The 21,980-nt window shown below is 42.0% G+C and overlaps 1 protein-coding gene across 1 annotated transcript in view; it reads left to right on the plus strand.

Annotated features, from left to right (window-relative positions):
* The window catches only part of CFAP61 (cilia and flagella associated protein 61), a 248,954-nt gene that overhangs the window by 101,873 nt on the left and 125,101 nt on the right, over positions 1 to 21,980 (plus strand). The window contains exon 18 of the mRNA XM_080683048.1: positions 17,216 to 17,343. Within this exon, the coding sequence (XP_080539174.1) occupies positions 17,216 to 17,343 (128 nt within the window). The remainder of the gene's footprint in view (positions 1 to 17,215; positions 17,344 to 21,980) is intronic.

The raw sequence follows: 21,980 nt of genomic DNA on the forward strand, positions 1-21,980 counted from the left end.
GTGAGGAAGCTTAGAGATGGAGACTGAATTTATGTCATTTGTTCTATCAGTATTTATTGTATGTCAATCATGTGTGGGCCCCATTCTTGGCACTGGGCTGCAGTGGTTAACAAAAATGGACAAATTGCTGCTGCCCAGGCACCTATGTTCTAGTGGGGATGTCTGACAATGGACAGACAGACGAGGATGCTCCATGCCAAGGAGCGGCAAGAAGACGACTCTGGAGGGGATGGAGAGTGAAGGACCGGGGTCGAGGACACCTCTTGGGTAAGGTTCGTGAAAGTGGAAGCCTACTCTGATGGGGCACAGGGCCGGTGCAAGGGTAGGAGGAAGGAGCGGATAGCCTCTTCCTTCAGACCTGTCCAAAACCCAGCCTGCCCATGCCGCTGACCCTCCCTTGGGTGAAAGCCCTCCTCCACCAGGCACACATCCAGCATTGACGCTTTGGCTTTTATTTCATAGATTTTTTTAAAAAAGAATTTCAGGCAAGAAGCCCATCGGATGCAATTAAAACATTTCAAAGTGTGTTTTTAAATCACCCCCCTTTCTTTCAACCTTGCATACTTGCTCAAAGCAGAACTAGGGCTCTGTGTGATTGTACCTTCCCCTCAAGTGGACATTTCTGTTTTTAATAAGTTCCCCCCCAGTGAACTCAGACAAGAGCTTAGGATTTCAGGTGCCCAAATGTTTGGAAAAAGAAACTTTAACTATTTTACCTGGATGGCAATTGGCCTCCTAGGAACTCCTAGGGAAGGCAGTGTATCTCTTTAAGGAACAATGACGGAGTCACTGCTGTTTTGAAGGCTCTACTTCACAGATGTGTAGAGTATAGAAATCTATGTATTATTGAATAATTCCTTATACTACGCTCAAGAATAAGCAATTTGGAAGCCTGTTTACATTCTTACCATCTGGGTGCATTCTGTCACCCATCTGTTTCGAGTAATTATGTAATTATCAATATAAGGAAAGAATAGGTAATATAATTAACAAGAAAAAACTGATCCACACTAAAGAGTAAAAATGACATGCATCTGCTGAATTGCTTTTGTTTTTCTTCCTTCATTGTTCGCTGTTTCTTCATTTCACAGTTGCATTCAGACTGTCCGCTTGCATCACACCCTCAGGAGAGCTGTTGGCCTCGGTGCGCTCCCTCTGCCTGTCTCTTCATCTCTCTCACAACACGTGGTAGACAGGGGCAGAGTGACTGATCAAGTACAGCAACTGACACAACTTTGAAAGAAATGAGCAAGGCCTCCTTGGGGTTCTTCCTTGATTCTCTACCCCGACAGTCATTTCCAGAACATGAACTATAACAGCTAGAACTCTGGGAAATATTTAGATTGATTACTGGCAGATGGAAGGACAGGGCAAGTGTGTAACCCTTTCACAGGATATTGGCTAACGACACTGCCTCAGAATTCCCGTACTTGGTGCTTTTGTTTTAATGTGCAGGCTCAAGTGAGGAGCTATTTCATAATAGTACGTGAATCCCAGTGGGTGGGGCTAACGTCCACAAACTCCCGCTGGAGGGGGTCATGGAGCAGTTCCCTGGTGTGATGGAGACTTGTGGGCACACAAATGGAACTCGTGACTTCCTCACACATGCTGCTCACCCGCCTGGCAGCAGAGGGAGGCACTGTGTGTTCATGGGGGGTGGTGGGGGGTATCATGGTGATCTCTCCTCTCCTGTGAGCCCACCCCAGCTCTCCAAACAACAGGTGCTCCCCACAGAGGTTGCCCCCATCACCTGAGGAGCCTGGCACAGGAAGAGGGGGCAATCCCTCGGACCCACTTAGATGACAATCGCTGTTGGAGAGAAGGCATTGAAACCTCCACACTTCCTCCCCCTGATTCAGCCAGGCTCTGGAGCAGCCTCCTGAAGTGCTATGCAGACCTTCTTCCCTCTTCCCCACCGGCCAGGCCTTTCAGAGTGCTCTCTGGGCTTCCTATTGAAGATGTGTGCCCTAGGGGCAGAGGTAGGGGGGGGGGGGGAGAGAGAGAGAGAGAGAGAGAGAGAGAGAGAGAGAGAGAGAGAGAGAGAGAGAGAGAGAAGAGAGAGAGAGGAATCCAAGTGCTGCATAGCACAGCTCTCACCGATGAATTAAACCTCACTCACAAACTGAGCTAGAAACCTTAAAATAGTCATTTTCTTTTACTTCTGCCTAAAACATTTTTTTAAAACAGTGCCGCTCACTAAATATTGAACTTACCCTGTTTCCTCTTGCTGCGTGATCACTTTGTGTGTTGAGATTGTGTTGTTTTAAGAATCCATCCTCCTTACAGCATCCTGTGGCAGAGCCTATGAGCACGGGGCCTGTCCAGACTTGACCTGCAGGAGGTGGCTCCTTAGAGCGCAGCACTGGCTTCCCTTCCTCATTGTGTGTCCAGGAGGAAAATAAATAGCCAGTTCACACCTAGTTTTCTCTTTCCCCCTTTGTGTCAAACAGTATTCTTTGATAGATCCTCCATGGAGCTAATAACCATCCCCAAACTGTCTGCATTTTGAATTATTTCCATGGGTGTTTTGTCTGTTTTTGTGTGTGGCTCTTAGTTTTGTTTTTAAATTATTATTATTAAAGCAATGGATACCTACACACCAAGCTTATAGGAGAAAATTACTGGGCACCCTGTAGGAAACTATTTTAAAGGAGTACGTAATGGGGACAAATGTGGCTATATTGCTCAAGGGATTTGATTGGTTTTGACCTTATATTTGTTTCCTTAATTCAAAGTTAAAATGACTTAATTGCAACCATAATGACTAATCCATTAAGGATTTATACCATTTGATTCCTAAAGGACCTTTCTCTTATCATTTCTAGTTTTAAAAGGTTTTAATAATGATTTTTTTCAAGAAACATTTCAGTTTATATTTTTGAGTATTTTTTAACAAAGGAGCATAGAGTGGTTGTTCCTCAAGAGAAAATAATTATAAAAGAGCTATTTACACATATATATATTATATTCAATTAAAAATAAAAAAAATCTTTGTATTCTATACTCACCCATATTAAAAATCATTAATGCTTAGACTAAATGGTTTTCATTTAACCCTCAAAAGTGGCATTAATTTTTCAAGTGGTAACTGTTGCTTAAGATGCTACTGTGCCTGTGTGATAAATGTTTAATGATCTGGTAGTACATGCATGGCTTAAAATCCATTATTTATTGCACCTTCACTTGCCTGGCAAAGGTGACGATTTTATAGCCCCAGCAGTCATGCAAACACATTTATACCAAACCGGTGACTGATAATAAATTTCCTTACTGTAAATGTCAGTGGGTTTCATGTGTTGCTGCCATTACATCTTGTTTGGAAGCTGAACGCTCCACAGTTATGGGAGGCGCCAGATGGTGTCATTAACACAAACGCTGGGACTGTTTGCCACTGACATGCATGTGAGAAATTAGAAGTACAGGCCTGTCTCTGCACTGAAGCGTGATGTCATTGGTGCACAGGTGTAAAGACAGCTCAATACGCTTGCCTAGTCCCTTCCATCCCACCAAAAGGGATTTAAAAAAAAACAAACACCTAATTTTGTGTTGAATATATACAGAATGAGCAAAGGGGAACCTTTTCCCAAGGACTCCTGCTTGATTTTGTATGGGGAGTCTTATACACCCTGAAAGTCACCCCAAAGGTGGTTCCCCCGTGAGTAGCAAGCCGTCTCCCTTTTTGGGCCTCTCACACGTGGCATGCGTGGCCTTCTGTGCTGAGCAGGATTGTTATTGCTCTGTGGGTCTGTGCTGTTCATAACCTCAGATAGCTTATGTGATATGTTTTTTTTTTAAATATATTTTATTGATTTTTTACAGAGAGGAAGAGAGAGGGATAGAAAGTTAGAAACATCGATGAGAGAGAGACATCGATCAGCTGCCTCCTGCACACCCCCCACTGGGGATGTGCCCGCAACCCAGGTACATGCCCTTGACCGGAATCGAACCCGGGACCCTTCAGTCCGCAGGCCGACGCTCTATCCACTGAGCCAAACCGGTTTCGGCACCTCAGATAGCTTAAATGAAAACTTAACATTTTGGAAAAATTCCCATTGAGAGCATGGAATTAGTGTTTCCAAAAAGTGCTGTCAACGAGGTCAGGAACTAGTTAAAAAAATAAGGAGAAGAAAAGAAGTAGAGCCCGGCCGGTATGGCTCAGTGGTTGAGTGTCGATCCGTGGAACCAGGAGGTCACATTCAATTCCCAGTCAAGGGCACATGCCTGGTTGCAGGCTCTAAACCAGTAGGGGGCCTGCAGGAGGCAGCCAATCAGTGATTCTCTCAAATCACTGATATTTCTATCTCTCTCTCTCTCCCTCTCCCTTCCTCTCTCTCTAAAATAAATAAAAAACATATTTTAAAAAAGAAACAAAAAAGCTGAGCATTTCTAGGACCTGTGGAAATGTAACTTGTTTCTATATATATAATAAAAAAAAAGGTAGAAAATTTCTGTACCAATTTCTTTCAGACAGTGGACTCTTCTTTTCACAGGAATTAACAGTGGGGCCAAGTTCCTGCTCTGATGTGAAATGTCTGAATGACTGAAAGTCACCTCCCATGCTTTATTAAAATGTATCTCCGCTTTCACTCCACACTGGCCGCTCCCATCGATTGTGGTTCAGCTAATGTTTCTGCTCTGCTCTCTACCAAGCTCTCTCTTCATTTTAATTTAAAAAGAAGCTGGATTTGTTTCATTCTTCCCTACAAGTCCTTCCCTGAACCAGGAGGCTGTCCCATTGATTCCCACCAGATTCCTTTGAACTTTGTTTTTAGTCTTAGCACTCTCTATGGGAATTTTCAGAAAGGCTCATTATTCTTTCAAAACAGCCGTTGTGCATTCCTCTTACAAAAGCTGAGGAAACTTTTTTGGTGTGCAGAATTCAAAGTCATGCCAAAGAGAATACAAACCATTGTTTGCATTGAGATGAAAGCAGTAAGCTGAGTTTCTTCAGAATAATTCAGAGGTACAATTGGATGTCAACAAAAATAATGAGCCTAACTGAAAAACTCAAAGTGTGCATGAAGGCACACCTTAGAAATTGAAAACGGAGTCATGCATTTCAGCTTGCTCACAGTCGTGTGAGTGTGTGTTGAAAATCCCCAGGAGCGAAAACAAAGAAATGGTGGGGAGACAGCAGGATTGATAAGTTGTGTCTGTGGAACAACATTCACTAGGGGCAGAAATTCCCAGGAAAATGAGTTCTTTTCAATGACGCAGGCATTTTCCCAGCCAATGAACCAGAGGCCTAAAGCAGCAGTGCAAATGGCCCCACAGCTGAGCTGAGCAGACAGCTCCTTCCCTGGGGGAAAAGAAAGTTCTCATCTCCCTCTGTGCCCGGGGGTGGGAGGTGGCAGCATGGACACAGGTGGGCCCAGGCTTTCTCTCTCAGCCTTCTCTCTTGACCGTTCCTCCTCCTGGTGAGTCCCCCTCTATGTCTGCTTCCCATATTGCCCATGCAGGAACCACCTGAAAATGCATTTATAGAGACATGTCTGTACTTCAGTGGCATGTGTCGCACCCTTCCAGACCCTTGCACTGGCTTTTCCCTCTCACCCAAAAAGTTGTCCTTTCCCTTGTCCACCTGGAAATATCTTACTGATCCTTCTGATGCTTCTATATCCAGCTCACTTTCTCCAAGAAGCTTTTCATGACTTCCCTGATGCCTTAGACCAGTGGTTGACAAACTCATTAGTCAACAGAGTGGCAGTTTGCTGACCACTGCCCTAGACCAGCCAAAGCACAGCTGATTCCATGACTTCCCAGCTGAGTTCAGAGGAACTGCCAAGCTCAGCCCAGACTAAACTGCTGACCCCAAAATCATTAGGTAGACAAATGCTTGTTCTTTTAATCCACTAAATTTTGGGTTGATTTGTTACACAGCACTAGCTTCCTGATACACTGCCTATGTCACATGTACTGCACTTGATTTGTTTACATGTCTCTCTCTCGACCTAATGACAATTCCCTTAAGACAGACACCAGACCTCATTCTTACCTCAGCACTTAGGCCAGTGTCTGGTGTATGGTAAATGTTCAATATGTATCTGTCTAATTGAAATGATTGAATTAATCTCTATGTTAAAGTTTTAATAGTAGAATTTTAGGCATTGGTATATAGAATGGGTTATCCTAATGTCCCCAGAATCACTGCAGATATCCAAATACCTTCATCACCAACAAGTTGCTAGAATATTGAGTTTCATACAAACATTTTCCCCTGCAGGGTTGCTTCTCCAGCTGGGGAAATGACTCTAGGACATAGTAACTTTTTGCTATATATTTGTAAGCTGCTTCTGTAGGAATAGTGCAGATTCTAGTCTACTTCCAGCATATTCAGTGCAAGATATTTTGAAGCCTGTGGCTAAATATGAATTGTTCATGCATCTCTGATAAACCACATGCCCCACCCATTATGAGGTGGGATAGAAAGAGAAGGATAGAGTGAAGTCCTCTTTCTTTAAACAAACTATGTTCAGACAGATGATACTTTACACATTCTCACAAATCTTTTTTTTTTTTTTTTTTTTTTTTAGCAAGGGAAGATAACCAACAATACCATTTTTTTTATTTAACAAAATTCTCAAGAGAATAAAGTTATCACCAATCATTTCATATATTTCTCTAATTTGTTACCTAACTATTAAGACATTAAAATTGTATATTATAAACATATACAGATATGCATTTTATATTTAACACTAGAGGCCCGATGCACAAAGGTTCGTGTAAGAATGGGCCTTCCTTCCCCTGGCTGCCGGCACCGCCTTAATTCCAGCTCAGAGCCACCTTTTCACTCTGGCCTGGAGCCGCCTTTCCACTTCCCATGCTGCCCATTAATTTGCATACTCACTCCTGCTTGGCTGGTGGGCGTTGCAAAGGTATGGTCAATTTGCATCTTTCTCTTTTATTAGTATATATAGGAAAGACAATTTTTGCCCTCAGGGACCTTTAGGAAAGTGCCATTGTTTCAGAAGGGCGTTATTTAACAGGAAAAATGCCTTCCATCACTTTTGAATTTGAGTGTTTTGCAAAACCTTTGAGGCCACACCTTCATTTTGTTCCATTACAAATGGGTCTTTCATGGGGATATAAAAGCTGAGAATGATTAGATGTTAAGTCAATGAGTTTTTCTCAAGAGATACATATGTAATGTAGTAGTAATTTGTGCTTTTAGAACAATGCAAGTCAGGTCATTGATTCTGCAAACCATCCCCCTGCCCTGGATTTGCTTTATTCCTGCCTTTTGCTGTGTCCTCACCCCAGAGAAGTCATTCCCCCAGTTTATGGCCCACACTGTACTGAAGATGATACCTGGAGTGCCCAGTCGCTGACACATAACAGGATTCAGTCAGTGTGAAGCAAAGGCTCAGATGACATTTCTAAACACCTGACACTGCCCAGGTAGGATGGATGCGGAGCCATTTGAGGGCATCTTAGTACACATGCTAGCATGCCCTACATTAGGAATTAATAAATATTTGTGTCTCTGAAAAGCCAACAATGATCTCCCTTGCCAGTGTTCTTGTATTGCATCAAAGCAATCATATTTTTAATGAATATGTGAGCTACTAGTTTGAGCTGTTATTTAATAACAAGTGAATTAATTACCTTTATCAAATCTAAGATGCTATCAATTATAAGATGTACCTTTATGTTATGTACCATTAAGGAAAAAAATGTGGCCAAGTAAACTATGACACGGTGTCTTAATAAGAGTCCTGAACAGAATATGAATGAATCAATCATGTAAGTCTTATTGCTTTCAGATTTCTTTTATCTATTCAGAGTGGAAAGGCAATTTGCATTCTCTTCAATCTCATTGTTTGCTGTGTGATGGGAAAAAAACTTTTCCATGTGTCTCAGCAACAAAATGTAACAGGGTTTCACCCACTTGTGGGTATCTGTCATCCTTTATTTGCTCCTGAAAAGCGCTTGATCGTTGCATTGCAAGAAAATACAAAATTACAATCTTTCTTCCAATGACTGATATTTGCTGCACTAATATCAAATTTGCACCCTGCTGCTCAGTTTCCAGGCTTTTATGGGAACACAATAAGTGTTCATTTCAATGCCAAATCATGCCGTAATCTCTCTGAAGACATTGTCAGCAGCAGTTAAACTCAACACATGTTATCACATAATGTACATCACTCTCTAGAGTGATGACAAGAGCCGTGACCAAGTTGCCCATGTCACTACCTGGCTGACCGCCACGGTTGAGATGGCATGGACTCTGAGGCTGATTTCAGGAGTGCTAACGTGGAAAGAAGGTACATCGTAGAATTGATAAAATCCAGTAAAGTCACTCAACTAAACTTCCAAAACACTTTTTTTCTAATATAAGTGGTTATGGATGGTTGCAAGAGGATGTCATAGAGTGACAATGATTTTAACTTTTTAAAACACTTGCAAGGAGAAACCAAGATGGCGGCATAGATAAGCACCTAAACTGCTGCCCTGCACAACAATTTCAAAACTACAACTAAAAGACAGAACGGACACCATCCAGAACCACAGGAAAGCTGGCTGAGTGGAAATTCTACAACTAGAAGGAAAGAAGAAAGCTCACGGAGAAGGAGCGGCAAAGAGCTGAGGTACGGAGACACACGCGCAGAGAGGAAGGGCGGCGGAGTGCCTGGCTGGCTTTCTCTGGCAGGAGGGGGAAGGAAGCCCCCGACTGCACTGAACCCCAGTTCTGACTGCACTGAACCTCAGTTCTGGGCAAAACCCTGTGGACCCAGGCTCATACAGGGGGAGTTTGGACTGTCAGGTAGAGAGAAAGGCACACAAAGACTCGGAGACTCAGGGGAGCTGCGGCGGCAGGAGTCTGGAGGCATGAGTGCACACAAAGACTGACTGCGGAGGTTATCACAGGCTATCCCTAGGGGAAGGGAGTCAGAAGCTCCTGACTGCACTGAACCCCAGTTCCAACTGCACTGAACCGCAGTTCCGGGCAAGCCCCTGGGGACCCACGCTCTTACGGGGGAAATCTGGGCTGTCAGGCGGAAACTCGGGAACTGCGGAAGGCAGAGGTCTGGAGACTCGTGCGCGCAAGGGCAGAGCTGACAGGAAGCCAAGACTGTCTGCTCCACCCTGAGACTCCACCCCATCCAAGCTGAGCACAGAGGCTTTTGCAATCTAGCAAGGCTAATCCTATAAGGCTGTCTCCAGCACCGAAAATCTCCCAGTGTAGACACAGCTGATCCTCACAGCCAACTGGCCTGCAGGTCAATTCCTCCCAGTGATACCAACAACAATCAAGACTTAACTACAACAAGGCTGTACACACAGTCCACAAAGGGGTGCACCAAGAATGTCCACCTCAGGTTAACTGGGGAGGCCAACCCACTGGGCCATATAGGAAACCTAGCACACAAATCTACCCTACCAACTCAGGGAAGCAATGAAAATGCGGCATCAAAGAAACAGATCACAAATGAAAGAAATGGAGGAAAACAAACGACTGGATATAGAATTCAAAACCACGGTTATAAGGCTTTTCAAGAATATCCTAGAAAAGGCCAATAACTATAATGAGACCTTTGAAGATATGAAAAAGGACCAATTAGAAATTAAACATACACTGACTGAAATAAATATTATACAGAGACCCAACAGCAGACTAGAGGAACGCAAGAAACAAGTCAAAGATTTGAAATACAAAGAAGCAAAAAACACTCAACCGGAAAAGCAGAAAAAAAAAACAACAACAAAAAGTTGAAGATGGTGTAAGAAGACTCTGGGACAACTTCAAGTGTACCAACATCAGAATTATGGGGGTGCCAGAACAAGAGAGAGAACAAGATACTGAAAACCTATTTGAAGAAATAATGACAGAAAATTTCCCCCACCTGGTGAAAGAAATAGACTTACAAGTCCAGGAAGCGCACAGAACCCCAAACAAAAGGAATCCAAAGAGGACCACACCAAGACACATCATAATTAAAATGCCAAGAGCAAAAGACAAAGAGAGAATCTTAAAAGCAGCAAGAGAAAAACAGTTAATTACCTACAAGGGAGCACCCATACGATTGTCAGCTGATTTCTCAACAGAAACTATGCAGGCCAGATGGGAGTGGCAAGAAATATTCAAAGAGATGAATAGCAAGAACCTACAACCAATACTACTCTACCCAGCAAAGCTATTATTCAGAATGGAAGGTCAGATAAAGAGCTTCACAGATAAGAAAAAGTTAAAGGAGTTCATCACCACCAAACCAGTATTATATGAAATGCTAAAAGGTATTCTTTAAGAAGAGGAAGAAGAAAAAAGTAAAGAGAAAAATTATGAACAAGAAATACATATCTATCAACAAGTGAACCTAAAAATCAAGTGAATTAAAAATCTGAGGAACAGAATAAACTGGTGAATATAATAGAATCAGGGGCATAGAAAGGGAGTGGACTGATAATTCTCAGGGGGAAAGGCGTATGGGGGGTGCAGGAAGAGACTGGACAAAAATCGTACACCTATGGATGAGGACAGTGTGGGGGGAGGTAAGGGCAAAGGGTGGGATGGGAACCGGGTGGAGGGGAGCTATGGGGGGAAAAAGGAGAAACAATTGTAATAATCTGAACAATAAAGATTTATTAAATTAAAAAAAATAAAACACTTGCAAAATAGTGATAACAGTCAGGTGGTGACTATGGGTGTATGAAGGATTGAGACAGATGGAGTTGATAAGAGAAATATTTTTAAAATGCACATTGAATTATAGAGGTTTAAAGGAATTATAGCAAAGACCCCTAGTTTCCCTCAAATCCATTCCTCCCTTTAGCTTTAGTAATGAAACCTCAATTTTGTACAAGGCAGCAACACATCCAACTAAGAGCATGTATTTCCCACCTCCCTTGCACCTGACATGACCATAGGACCAGTTTGGGCCCCTGAGATGGAAGTAGTCATTGGAATGGGAATTCTGGGAAGGAGACTTTAAGGGTGTGGCTCAGCTGGGTGGAAAGCCATTTTATTCTTAACTCCCTTCTCTCTACTGCTGCCTGTAATGAGAATATAATATCTGGGTCTCCAGCAGCCATCCTGGCCATCCTAGAGGGTGGAACTTCGCACTGGGTGAGGGAGTACAGCAGGTAGTCTGGGCCTTTGGTGAGTTTATGGCACTGCCTCCACAGTCCTGGACTACATGTTTCCAGATTTCCTTTGCATAAGAGAGAAATTATCTTCTATCCTGTTTAAGCCATTGTTTCTGTTTAAGCTGGTTTTTCTGTAGTTTGAAGCCAAGGCCCACCCTAAGTGATAAAGGAGCCCTCTTTCTTCAGTTAGGATTCAATCTGTGAGGAGAATGCTATAAGAACCTATTAAGCCCCCACTGTTTGCCTGGGATAATGTGAATCATGTAAAGGAATTAAAGCTATCATAGTTCTTTAAAGAAATAACAATTCTTCATGGGTCCATTACTAATAATTTTACAGAGGCAAAATTCGTTTACTCTCCAAATATTTAAAGAGAGCCTAGGATGTGCCTGGTGCAATGGTGGGAATGCTCCAGTGAGCAGATCCTGCACCGATCACAGCCCGCTCTGTGCCCCACGTGCACAGTGTGGAGTGTGCTGGTTCCCATGTTAAGAAAGCAGGCCAGAGGGTGCCCTTTGAGCCATCATTGCGCTCAGCAGATACCACAGGTGGGACAGCGTGCATTTTTCTAAGGTGCTGGAGCAGCTCCTATTCCCCAACAAAGAGGAAAGTTGAGAGAATGCTTCATAAGAGGCTCAAGCCCACGGCATCTTCCCAACAGCCTTCTCATGCTCTGCTGGGACACAACTGGTGGCATGCACATCATACTTCCGAACCTCTTTAATTATTTCAGCAGAAAGGCTTTTCAAAATTGTGTTTTATATCTGTGGAAGGTATTTTCAACTTATTGTTCTTTTTTCAGTGTCTGTAGCTCCCTGCCCTTTATTTATTTGGTAAATATTGCAATACTTTGCCCCAAAGTGGTCGACTTGTGAACTTTGAAACTGACACTGATTTTTGGCACTGTCCATGTGTCATCATTTGTTCTGACCAAGTTGGGAAACAGAGGGCTTCTCAAAAAGAAAAGAATGAGAAGCATAAGTAAAAAATTATATTTATAAAGCAAAAATAGGCTTATTAAAAATGTCAGAAACCCTACTCCTAATGGCTTTGAATCTCTCCACCTTCCATTTTCCTTGCATGGGCAGAGCTCCCTTTGAAGTCTTTGGAAGCTTTCTGTAAGAAAAAAAAAAAAAAAATATATATATATATATATATATATATATATATATTATATATATGGAGCTGAAAATTGAGCTCATTGTTTTGCCCTTTTAAAATGTGTTTTTCGAAGATTTGCCTTTCATATTGCAGATGGGAGAGAGGATGTGCAATTTTACCTTGTGTAACATCTTTGCCTGAAAAGCTCAAAGTATTTGTAGACAGTTTTTAATGAATAGTTCCCATGTTTTCCTGCTGAGGAAGGCAGACGTTTGTGTAATTTACTTCCATTTTACACCTGAGGAAACTGATATTTAAGGAAAAAGGCTCAGGATTTCAACCAGTAGCAGAATTAAGAAAACAAGCCCAAACCTTGCCACCAGGCTAATGATGCCCAGTCTAATGACCCTGGAAGTTGAACATGACCTCCAAAAACAGTGGTATCATTAGAAAAAAACTAACCATACATAGTGTCCTGGGCCATTTAAGTATATATCTTGCATGTATTATGTAGGATTATTTGTATTTATTTAGACTGTTTTCTAGTTTACCAGCCTCTTTGTAATTTTAGTAGCTTCTGATTTTGGATCTATTATTGAAATTGGATTTCAAGAATGTTTTTATAGTCATTCTAACTCATTCTAAATACATAAGAGAAACCAAACCAGATATGGAAACACAAAAATCAGGTATGTGTATATCAGATAAAATTAAATTTTGATCAATTTTTATACACACAGAACAGTTAACAAACATGCATTAAACTCAAAATTATGTATTAGAGGTCTCATGATATATGAATTATGGCATAACTCAATTGAGCATGTACATCAATATCATTTTTACTAAAAAGATAAAATTTAATCCTAAGTAGTTCTAATTATACCCAAATCATTTGTTTGGTCATTTGAGCAACTAGAAAACAACCAGCTAAAATACTTTAAATTGGTAGAAATTATCTCAGCATCTTTTAAGAAGGGCTCATGAAATGTAAACTTAATGTAGCTATTATTTCATTATTTATAGAATATCCAAAATGATGGCAAGAATGATTCAGATAAAACAAAAGAAAAACGAAATAGAACAAATGCCTCAGGAAATAAAGATGTAGTTCGTGACCTTAGGAAGCAAACTGTAGGTGGATGGCGGCAAGCAAACCAAATAAATTAATGAAAGTGACTAAAACCTTTCCAATGGACAGAGTCTTTTGTTTCAGAAGCTCATAGGAAATGACACATAAATAATTTAAAAATGTAAACGTGCTCATTCCTAGTCCCTATTTTCTCATCTCAACTCCCCTCCCCTCTCACCTGACATTTGTTATTTTACCCCTCAGAGTTCTTCACTCTCTATCACCCTCCCCCGCCTCAAGTTCAACTCTAGAATTTCCTAAAATGGGTATCCCATATTATCATCCCTTCAAGGTTTGTGTTTAAACTCATTACGAAACTCATCATCAATTTTAAGGAACATTTCTTTTAGCCTTAAAAAGCTTACATACCATGGTGTATGGTTTATTCCTTCTTGCTGCGGTATATTTTAATTTCTGCCTTTAAAATCATCTCTTTGTCAAAAATGCTAATGAGCGTCATTAGAAAAATAGAATCATAACTATGAATGGACATGGAGGTAAGAGTCTTGAGTCCCCACTCATGACTACTGCATCAGGTAGTCAAATAGTCTCCTGTTTTGTCTTTGAAATAATTCCCAGTTACAAGGCACATATAACTTCTGTCTATCAAATATGAGTCAGTAGATAAGGCTTTTATTTTTACTTTACTATTAAGGAAATCAAAAGCAAAAACCCAAAACAGGATTTCTAGTGCATGGGACTTTTTTTGTAGTTGCTGAGGCCAAGAAAAGGAGTCTTGGACTGGCCCCGGAGAGCTCAGGGGGTCTTCCTTGTTTTCTTTACCATGAAAACCTGCAGCTTGAAGGAATGTAAGGAAAGAAAATGTTCTGCTTTCCTTCAAAAATGACTTGCGCTTTCTAATCCGAGTGAAATAAACCCTTTATAAAGCGTCAGAAGCAGTCTTCATTTGCAGCGCCACTGAAAAGCATTTCCAGGCTGGGAAAAATTTTTTTCAAGGTATTTAAAAACCATCTAGCCTCACAAAAGAAAAATGTGTGTGTGTTTTTCAGGTCACTTCATCATACCTGATGATGAATATGTTTTTAATTAAGGCCTGGACAAAAAATTGGGTTTTCTGAGTCACTGTGATGCCTGATCACTCCCCTGAGACACCCACCATCAATGGGACTGATGGTAACTCTTGACACCCAAGGCCACTTTATGTGTTCAGTGGTTAGAAAGGTGATTTCGGAGGCCTGGCAGCTGTTGGTGTTAATGCTATTGTGTGAGAAACAAAAGCCATTCTGTTCTGTTCTCCAGCCGCCTTTGTATTGTTGATACAGGAGCTGTTTCATAAGTGGGTACTATTCTTTACCAGGGAATTTCATTACTGCCCATACGCTTCTGGACAGCAGAGGGGAAGGTCTGAACATGGCTCCTATGGAAGGAATTTGGGGCTCTGACCTCTGTTAAGATGCTTGCATTTTATTTCTGTTTATTAGGCGATTAGATGCCATCATACCAACAACTTTGCTTCCTGTTTTCTTTTCCCTAAACTATCAGACCCAAGGCTGGCTAGTGTGTATTTGCTGCCAGCCCGTTTGTCTTGGAAATTAATCAGAGCATAGTACATGGCAGCACCAACATGTACCGGTATTAACTAGTTTTCTTGTAGAATTCCTTATTGACCTGTCTTGGGAAATTCTCATAGAGCAGATCCGTGATATTTATTTGAAGAACAGACACTTCACCCAGGCGGTATATTCATTTTCATCATTTAGGAGGGGTATCAGTTTACAAGGTTTTCAGTTGCATATAAAAGAAGCAAACTGGCCTAAACAATCAAGAAAATGTGGTGGGCTATGTCATTCTCCCAGCCATTCCTCCTTTCCTGGGCTGTGTCCTTGCTATGTGACTTTGAGGTTCCTCTCATGACAGGTCTTCCCCACCTTGTGGAAGTTGGACTTAGCTACACAACTCGTGCTTTGACCAGGCTAAGAAATATTGCTGCTTCTCACTTTTTATACTTCTACCATTACCATAAGAAGAACACACCCCAGCTATCACTCATCAGAAAAGATAAGAGAGTTGTGAGGCCATTCTGGAATCTACAGATTGCAGTCAAACCCAGCTGAATCCAGCCTACTTGCATGAGTGAGATAGATAACAGTTGCTTTAAGCCAATGCTTAAATGGTTTAGGGTAGTTAGTTATGCAGCACTATTGTGGCAACAGCTGACTGATACATACTGTTCATATAACTGAAGAATCCAAAGGTAGCATGGGCTTCAGGTACGGTTTGAAAGGAATCCATTTTCTATTTCTGTGTGATTCTCTTGGGGCTTTAACCCAGGATGGTTTCCCTCTTGTTTATATGGTGTCTGTATCATTTTGGGCTTCACATCTGTACCCGGGACCATCAGGAAAGCAAAAGGCTTCTCTTCTCCAGCCTTCATACAAAAGTGCTGGGCTTCACTACAATCAGGTCAAAGTAGATTATGTATCTATCCTGGGCCCATTGTTGAGCAAAACGTTGTGGGATTATTTGACTTGGTTTATGTCCATCAGAGTCCTCTTTTAAAGATGGGAGTGGGCTTAATTTCTTCCAAAATCCGTGGTGTGCTTCATTAAAGATGGGAGTGGGGGTGAAGCAGGTGCTGAGAGATACCAACTGTGTTGATTATGGAGGCTAAAATCTCCAAACTTTGTTTTAAATTTCTATTAATTAATTGGCTCAAGACATTTTTCTACCTCCTGCTAGGCTAGCTAGAGCTAGAGAGAAGGCATTTATCATTTTGAGTTCACCTGCTGTCTGATAAATGGCAAATCATATGGCCCTACCCATGCCACCTTATGCTCTAGAAGCTGAGAGCCCAGCTTTACAAAGGATTTACCATTAGCCCACTAGTCTCCCTACTCCTGGGATTGCAGGATTTTAAGAAAATTAAAAATAGGTTTAATTTACCTGAATTTGAAGATCCCTGACCTAGAAGATGAGTTAATGCCAATATAATGAGAACTTAACCAAATGAGGTACATTGATAAGGATGTCATTCCACTGACTTCTGGCCTCCATTGTTTCTGATGAGAAGTCAGCTATAATTCTTGTTATTGTCCAGATACATAGTAAGTATCAAATAAAAATGTCTTGAATTAATGAATTAAAAATAGAAACAAAATCTCTGACACAGTTTAATGTTCTCTCATGAATATTTTATGTTCTTTCACGAATATCCCACCAGGTCTTTGAAAACTTTCCTTTGAACATTTACTGCTACCCTTTCCCTCCATCCCCCCACCCCCCAAGATTCTGCAGGAATGTGAATCAAACAAATTATCAATCCAGGTAATTTTTGCAAACATGGGCACTAAAGTTATCATTAGATATTTTCTGTGCTTCTAAGAATCCTCCCTGAACAAGCTTTATCATCCAACATGTTTTTGTCATTTAATAGTATTTACATGACATTCTACAGATATTATTGAACACCTGTTCTGCATAAGGCAGTGAGTTAAGTAGAGTGAAGGATGTAGAATTGAATAAAAGATAACACTTGCCTTCAAGTACTCAACTATTATAATCTGACCTGGACAGTGGGAATGACTTGTGATCTTTCATGAAACTAGATTCTCAGGAAGCAACTTGTTTGTCTTCTTGTGGGATTACTAACTTTATTGTCTCCAATCATAAAGAGCCTCAGTTCTAAATGAAACATCTGTCAACATTAGGACAAAAGTGACACAAACCAAGAATTTTGATGTGAACCAGCTTAGGTATATTTCCATTGACATCTTAAAAGTACCTCCCCGTAAATTTCACCATGGCTGTGCATGGGCATAGTTCGATTTGCTGATAATGTCCTGGTTAATAACTCCACATAATTTCCAATTTGAGAATGCAGATTCACCTACATTTTCTCCATGTCCCTCTTTTTGTATTTTTTTTTTTCAGTTGAGTTATGCCTTGTACCATACAAACAGAAAACTAACGCTGGAACCTAAAATAACGGTTAATGCCAGGATTGTTGTGGTTGGCGCATCCAATGTTGGAATCTCCTTTCTAGAGACATTGGTTTTTTGGTGAGTTGTTTTACTTTATTTATTTATTTTTAAGGGGGCCTTCTCTTGCTCACCTGAGAGGTCCCTTGAAAGAACAGACCTGAGTTTGTCACCCGCACCCCTTGGAATATTCTAGATCAGAGGTTGGCAACAGTAGCCTTCAGGTCAAATCTGGCTGTCTGCCTGCATTGGGACACAGACTCATTTATGTATGTATGTATGTATGTATGTATGTGGTGTCTGTGACTATTTTCTTGATACAGTAGCAGATTTGAGTAGTTGCAACAGAGACTATATGGCTTTTAGTATCTAAAATATGTACACTCTGACCATTCCCAGAACAAATTTGCCAACCCCTGTCCCACACTAGTGTTTCCTTTATTGGCCAGATCATAGGCATCACGTGGAGCATCTGTTACACGTGTAGCTTTCCAGACCCCACGTCAGACGTCCTAAGTCAGACACTCCCAAGCAGTGTTCTGGAAACCTGTGTGTAACAGGTGCGCCATACAATCAGGCTGGTTTGGGAACCAGTTTTGGCTTTATGCATCACAAATAGGCTTGCAGAGATGGCAGACAGGCCAGGACCATTCTTCCAACCCCTGCATTTTAGATGCCAGGGAACAGAATGAAACCCTGCAGAGAAGATTGACGCCTGCACTTCTCTTGGATGCTGTTTTCTATTATCCTCAAAGCAGTAAGCAAGTTTCCTTTCAGAGCCCATTTTCTTTCTTTTTTTAAAATTTGTCTTTATTGTTGAAAGTATTACAGATGTCCCCTTTCTCCCCCCATTGAACCCCTCTTCCCAGCTCTAGCCCTCTCCCCAGGCCTTCACTGCACTATTGTCTGTGTCCATGAGCTATGTGTATATGCATATAAATTATTTGGTTAATCTCTTCCTGCCACCCCTCTTCCCTCTGAGAGCCCATTTCCTGGATGTATGGTTCCTGAGGATTTTCAGCTTTCCCCAACTAGCCCTCCATCTGCTCATTGAATCTCAGCACCTCCTTCACAGGAAGAGCCCTGGGTTATTCTCCAAGGATTTGGGTTCATAGCCTCACATCACCATCCACTGACATGGAACCCTAGATGCATTGCTTAATGTCTTCAGACTCAGGTTCCTCATTTAGTTTTTAAAAGTTTCATAGATGTTTTAAAAGGCCCTGACTTTGCGCATCTACAGATTGCTGAATCAAAAGAATCCAGATTCCGCAGGGCCCCCTCCCCCCCCACCACCACCAATTTTTTTGCTCAGGATCACATGAGAAATTTTAGCTACTTTTAAAATTACAAATGCTAAGAGGCATGTGGAAGATGAGAAAGAGCAGCCCCAGAAACCAGCAAAACTGTCAGGGTTTAGACAAGGGAAGGGGTGGAAGAAATTCCCCCTAAAAGATGCTTATGCCTGGCTGATGTGAAGACGAGCTAACCCCACATGGCTATTTTACTCAGTTGATACCACAATAACCAGATAAATATTTTTTTTTTCACTTTCCAGCCAATTTGTTCAGTTATTCAGAACATACCCTTAGTTAACCAAAAAATAAGTCAAGTGTCATTATTGAAATTAGGAACAGAGTTCATGGGATTTAAACATTGTGGTCAGTCTACAGCAATCTTTTATTGCAGAAGAAAATAATGAGAAGCCCTAGAGATACCCATATTTGTCTGTGTGCCAGCCACAGTTTGAGGGTTACATTTATTCTGATGGGTTTCTTTCCTTAAGACTCTGAATAGCAAGTTGTTTGTAACCATTTTTGAATGATGAATTATCAGGGTGGAGTTGTGAAATTATCGTAGTAAGAAATTATCATGAGCAGATCTTAAATCTTTTTTTATTTTGAGAGTATGCTTATTAAGGCTGGGAAGAGTGAAGTAAGGAAGGACTTAAGGTAGAAGAAGCAACAGGAGAGAGCCCAGGTGGGACTGCTTTGGCTCACTAAAATTTCAGAGAAAAGGAGGCCTTGGAGACAGGTTCAGGAGTTAACCCCGGGACCAGTTGCCGCTGCCCATTGCTCCCCTGGTTGCGAGTCTCATGTGGACCCTTAGAATTTAAGGGTAAAAAGCATGCTTGAGAGGGAAAAAAGATATGGGCATGATCCTGGGAGAGAGAGTACCAACAGGTCTTAAATCTTAATTTAGCTATATATTTAGTCATTATGTTTCATTTAAATGAGTTCATTAAGACATATACATATCATTTTCCTTCTGTGAAATCAACTTAGATTTAATAAAGACACATATAAATTTTAATATCAGTAGTTGGTTGATTAAATTCCGCAATCAGGCAGACTTTTTAAAAGCATTTTAAAGTTCTCATAATTCTCTATCATTGTTACAGATTACGTACACTAAAAATAGACTGGTATCAGTTTACGGTTCTCTAATCCTTAAGAGAGGAAGGAGTTTTCTCATTATTTTCCCTAATTATTTTAAATTAGCAATTACCATAGTAACCTGGTGCATATTTTACTTTACCAGTCCAACTGCCATTTGAACAAGATTTTAAACATGATTTGAGCTGGAATGAAATTGAAGAAACATAGTGTTCACCAAATACTGACCCCCCAGTGAAGAATAAATTCACATTTTGGAGGCAAGATTCAGAAAAATCACCCTCCTTATGCTCCTGCACTGTGTGTTCTAACTGGCTGGGGCATTTGAGGCCCAGTACAGCAGTCTCTTTTTCCAGAAGACCTGGTAATCCTGTCATCTGGCGACAAAGGAGACACGCTCTTTGTTCTTATATTATTTACCTGCAAAAAATTACAAAGCACGTTTGGTCTCCTCTTCAAAGGACATCTGAGGAAGTCCTTGCATAAATTCTCTGCCCTGGGCTTATCCTTCTTTCCACAGGTGCAAGGTGTTACTGGGGAGCTGACGTAATTTACCCAAAGTCACCAACTAATAACGAGGATGTGGGGAGGGAATGTTGAGGGTGATGTTTTGATTTGTGTGTGTGTGTGTGTGTGTGTGTGTGTGTGCAGTATTTTTTTTTCTGTTCGGGCAGCCACACCCCTACAGGGGGGCAGCCACACCCCTACAGGGGGGCAGCCACACCCCTACAGGGGAGCAGCCACACCCCTACAGAGGGGCAGCCACACACCTACAGGAGGGCAGCCACACCCCTACAGGGGGGCAGCCACACACCTACAGAGGGGCAGCCACACACCTACAGGAGGGCAGACACACCCCTACAGGAGGGCAGCCACGCCCCTACAGAGGGGCAGCCACACTCCTACAGAGGGGCAGCCACACCCCTACAGAGGGGCAGCCACACTCCTACAGGGGGGCAGCCACGACCCTACAGGAGGGCAGCCACACCCCTACAGGGGGGCAGCCACACCCCTACAGAGGGGCAGCCACACCCCTACAGGAGGGGCAGCCACACTCCTACAGAGGGGCAGCCACACCCCTACAGAGGGGCAGCCACGCCCCTACAGAGGGGCAGCCACACTCCTACAGGAGGGCAGCCACATTCCTACAGGAGGGCAGCCACACTCCTACAGGAGGGCAGCCACACCCCTACAGGATCTTCACTATCTCTTGGGCATGAAATGGCTGAGCTGAAACAGTTCCTATTTTATTGTTTCGGTCACTCATTTCTGTGTTTCTGTGTATGATATTATTTACTCCTAATTATGGAACAGTTCCTTTTAATCCATTATTTTTAAATCCTTCCTAATTCAATTCTGATGTAAAGAATCTCTTGAAGAGCCTGTAATGACACTAGAAAAATGCATCAATGAATCCTGGGATGACATGACTGAAAGCAGCCGTGGGTGATGTCCTGATAACCTTTTGTATGACTAGAGAAATAGACACTTTGATTTCCGGAAAGCGCTGGTGGGCCCGGAAGCCCAAGCTTACCTTGTCTTCCAGTGTTTGGACCAAACACTTTCACCAAAGGATGAAGTCTCCAGTTTTCCACCTAGACATCGATCCCTTATCCAGTAGCTAAGAATAGCTTGAAATAGTAGGGCAAAGCTACAATTGAAGCTGGATAACCATAACTCCTGTTATTGGGCTGCACAGGATCACGCAATAATCGGTGCAGCCGTGGGGCTGGCAGGAGCCAGCTGAGTGCTTAATTAGGCTTTTTATCTTTACATTTGTCTGAGGACATCTGAAACCTTCAGTGTGGCTTCTCACTAATTATGTGACTAATGAAGTAGTTAATGCTTACTTGTTGATCTCAGAGTGAAACCCCAATGAACAGGTTGGTGATTATTACTGTTCCCTACTGTCAGTCTCTGCCACATGAACTGATGGACATGTGCCCTCTGATGGCCTTTTTGATACCAGGGCACATGCAGCATGACAGGCCCCATAGCACATGCAGTGCTGCTCCCTTCTGTGCCTGGGGGGCAGGCAGAGATCAACAGGGCAGGTTGAATTTCACCATATTGTATGTTGGCACCACAATAGGACCTGTCAGGAGCTTATACAGACGCTGTCTTGTGTCTGGGGTGGGGGTGGAAGGGTGAGGATAGTTATGTCAGGCTCAAAGGCCCAGCCTCCCCAGGCAGAAGGACCTGACACTCTGCCACCAGAAAATAATGACCTGGGGCTCTCCCTAGTGTGGTTATTCACAATCAGACTTCCTAATCTGATTCCAATATTTAAATGTAATTGATGTTAAATTAAAGTGTCTTTAT

This window comes from Plecotus auritus (assembly GCF_963455305.1).
Source record: "Plecotus auritus genome assembly, chromosome: 8".
NCBI lineage: Eukaryota > Metazoa > Chordata > Mammalia > Chiroptera > Vespertilionidae > Plecotus > Plecotus auritus.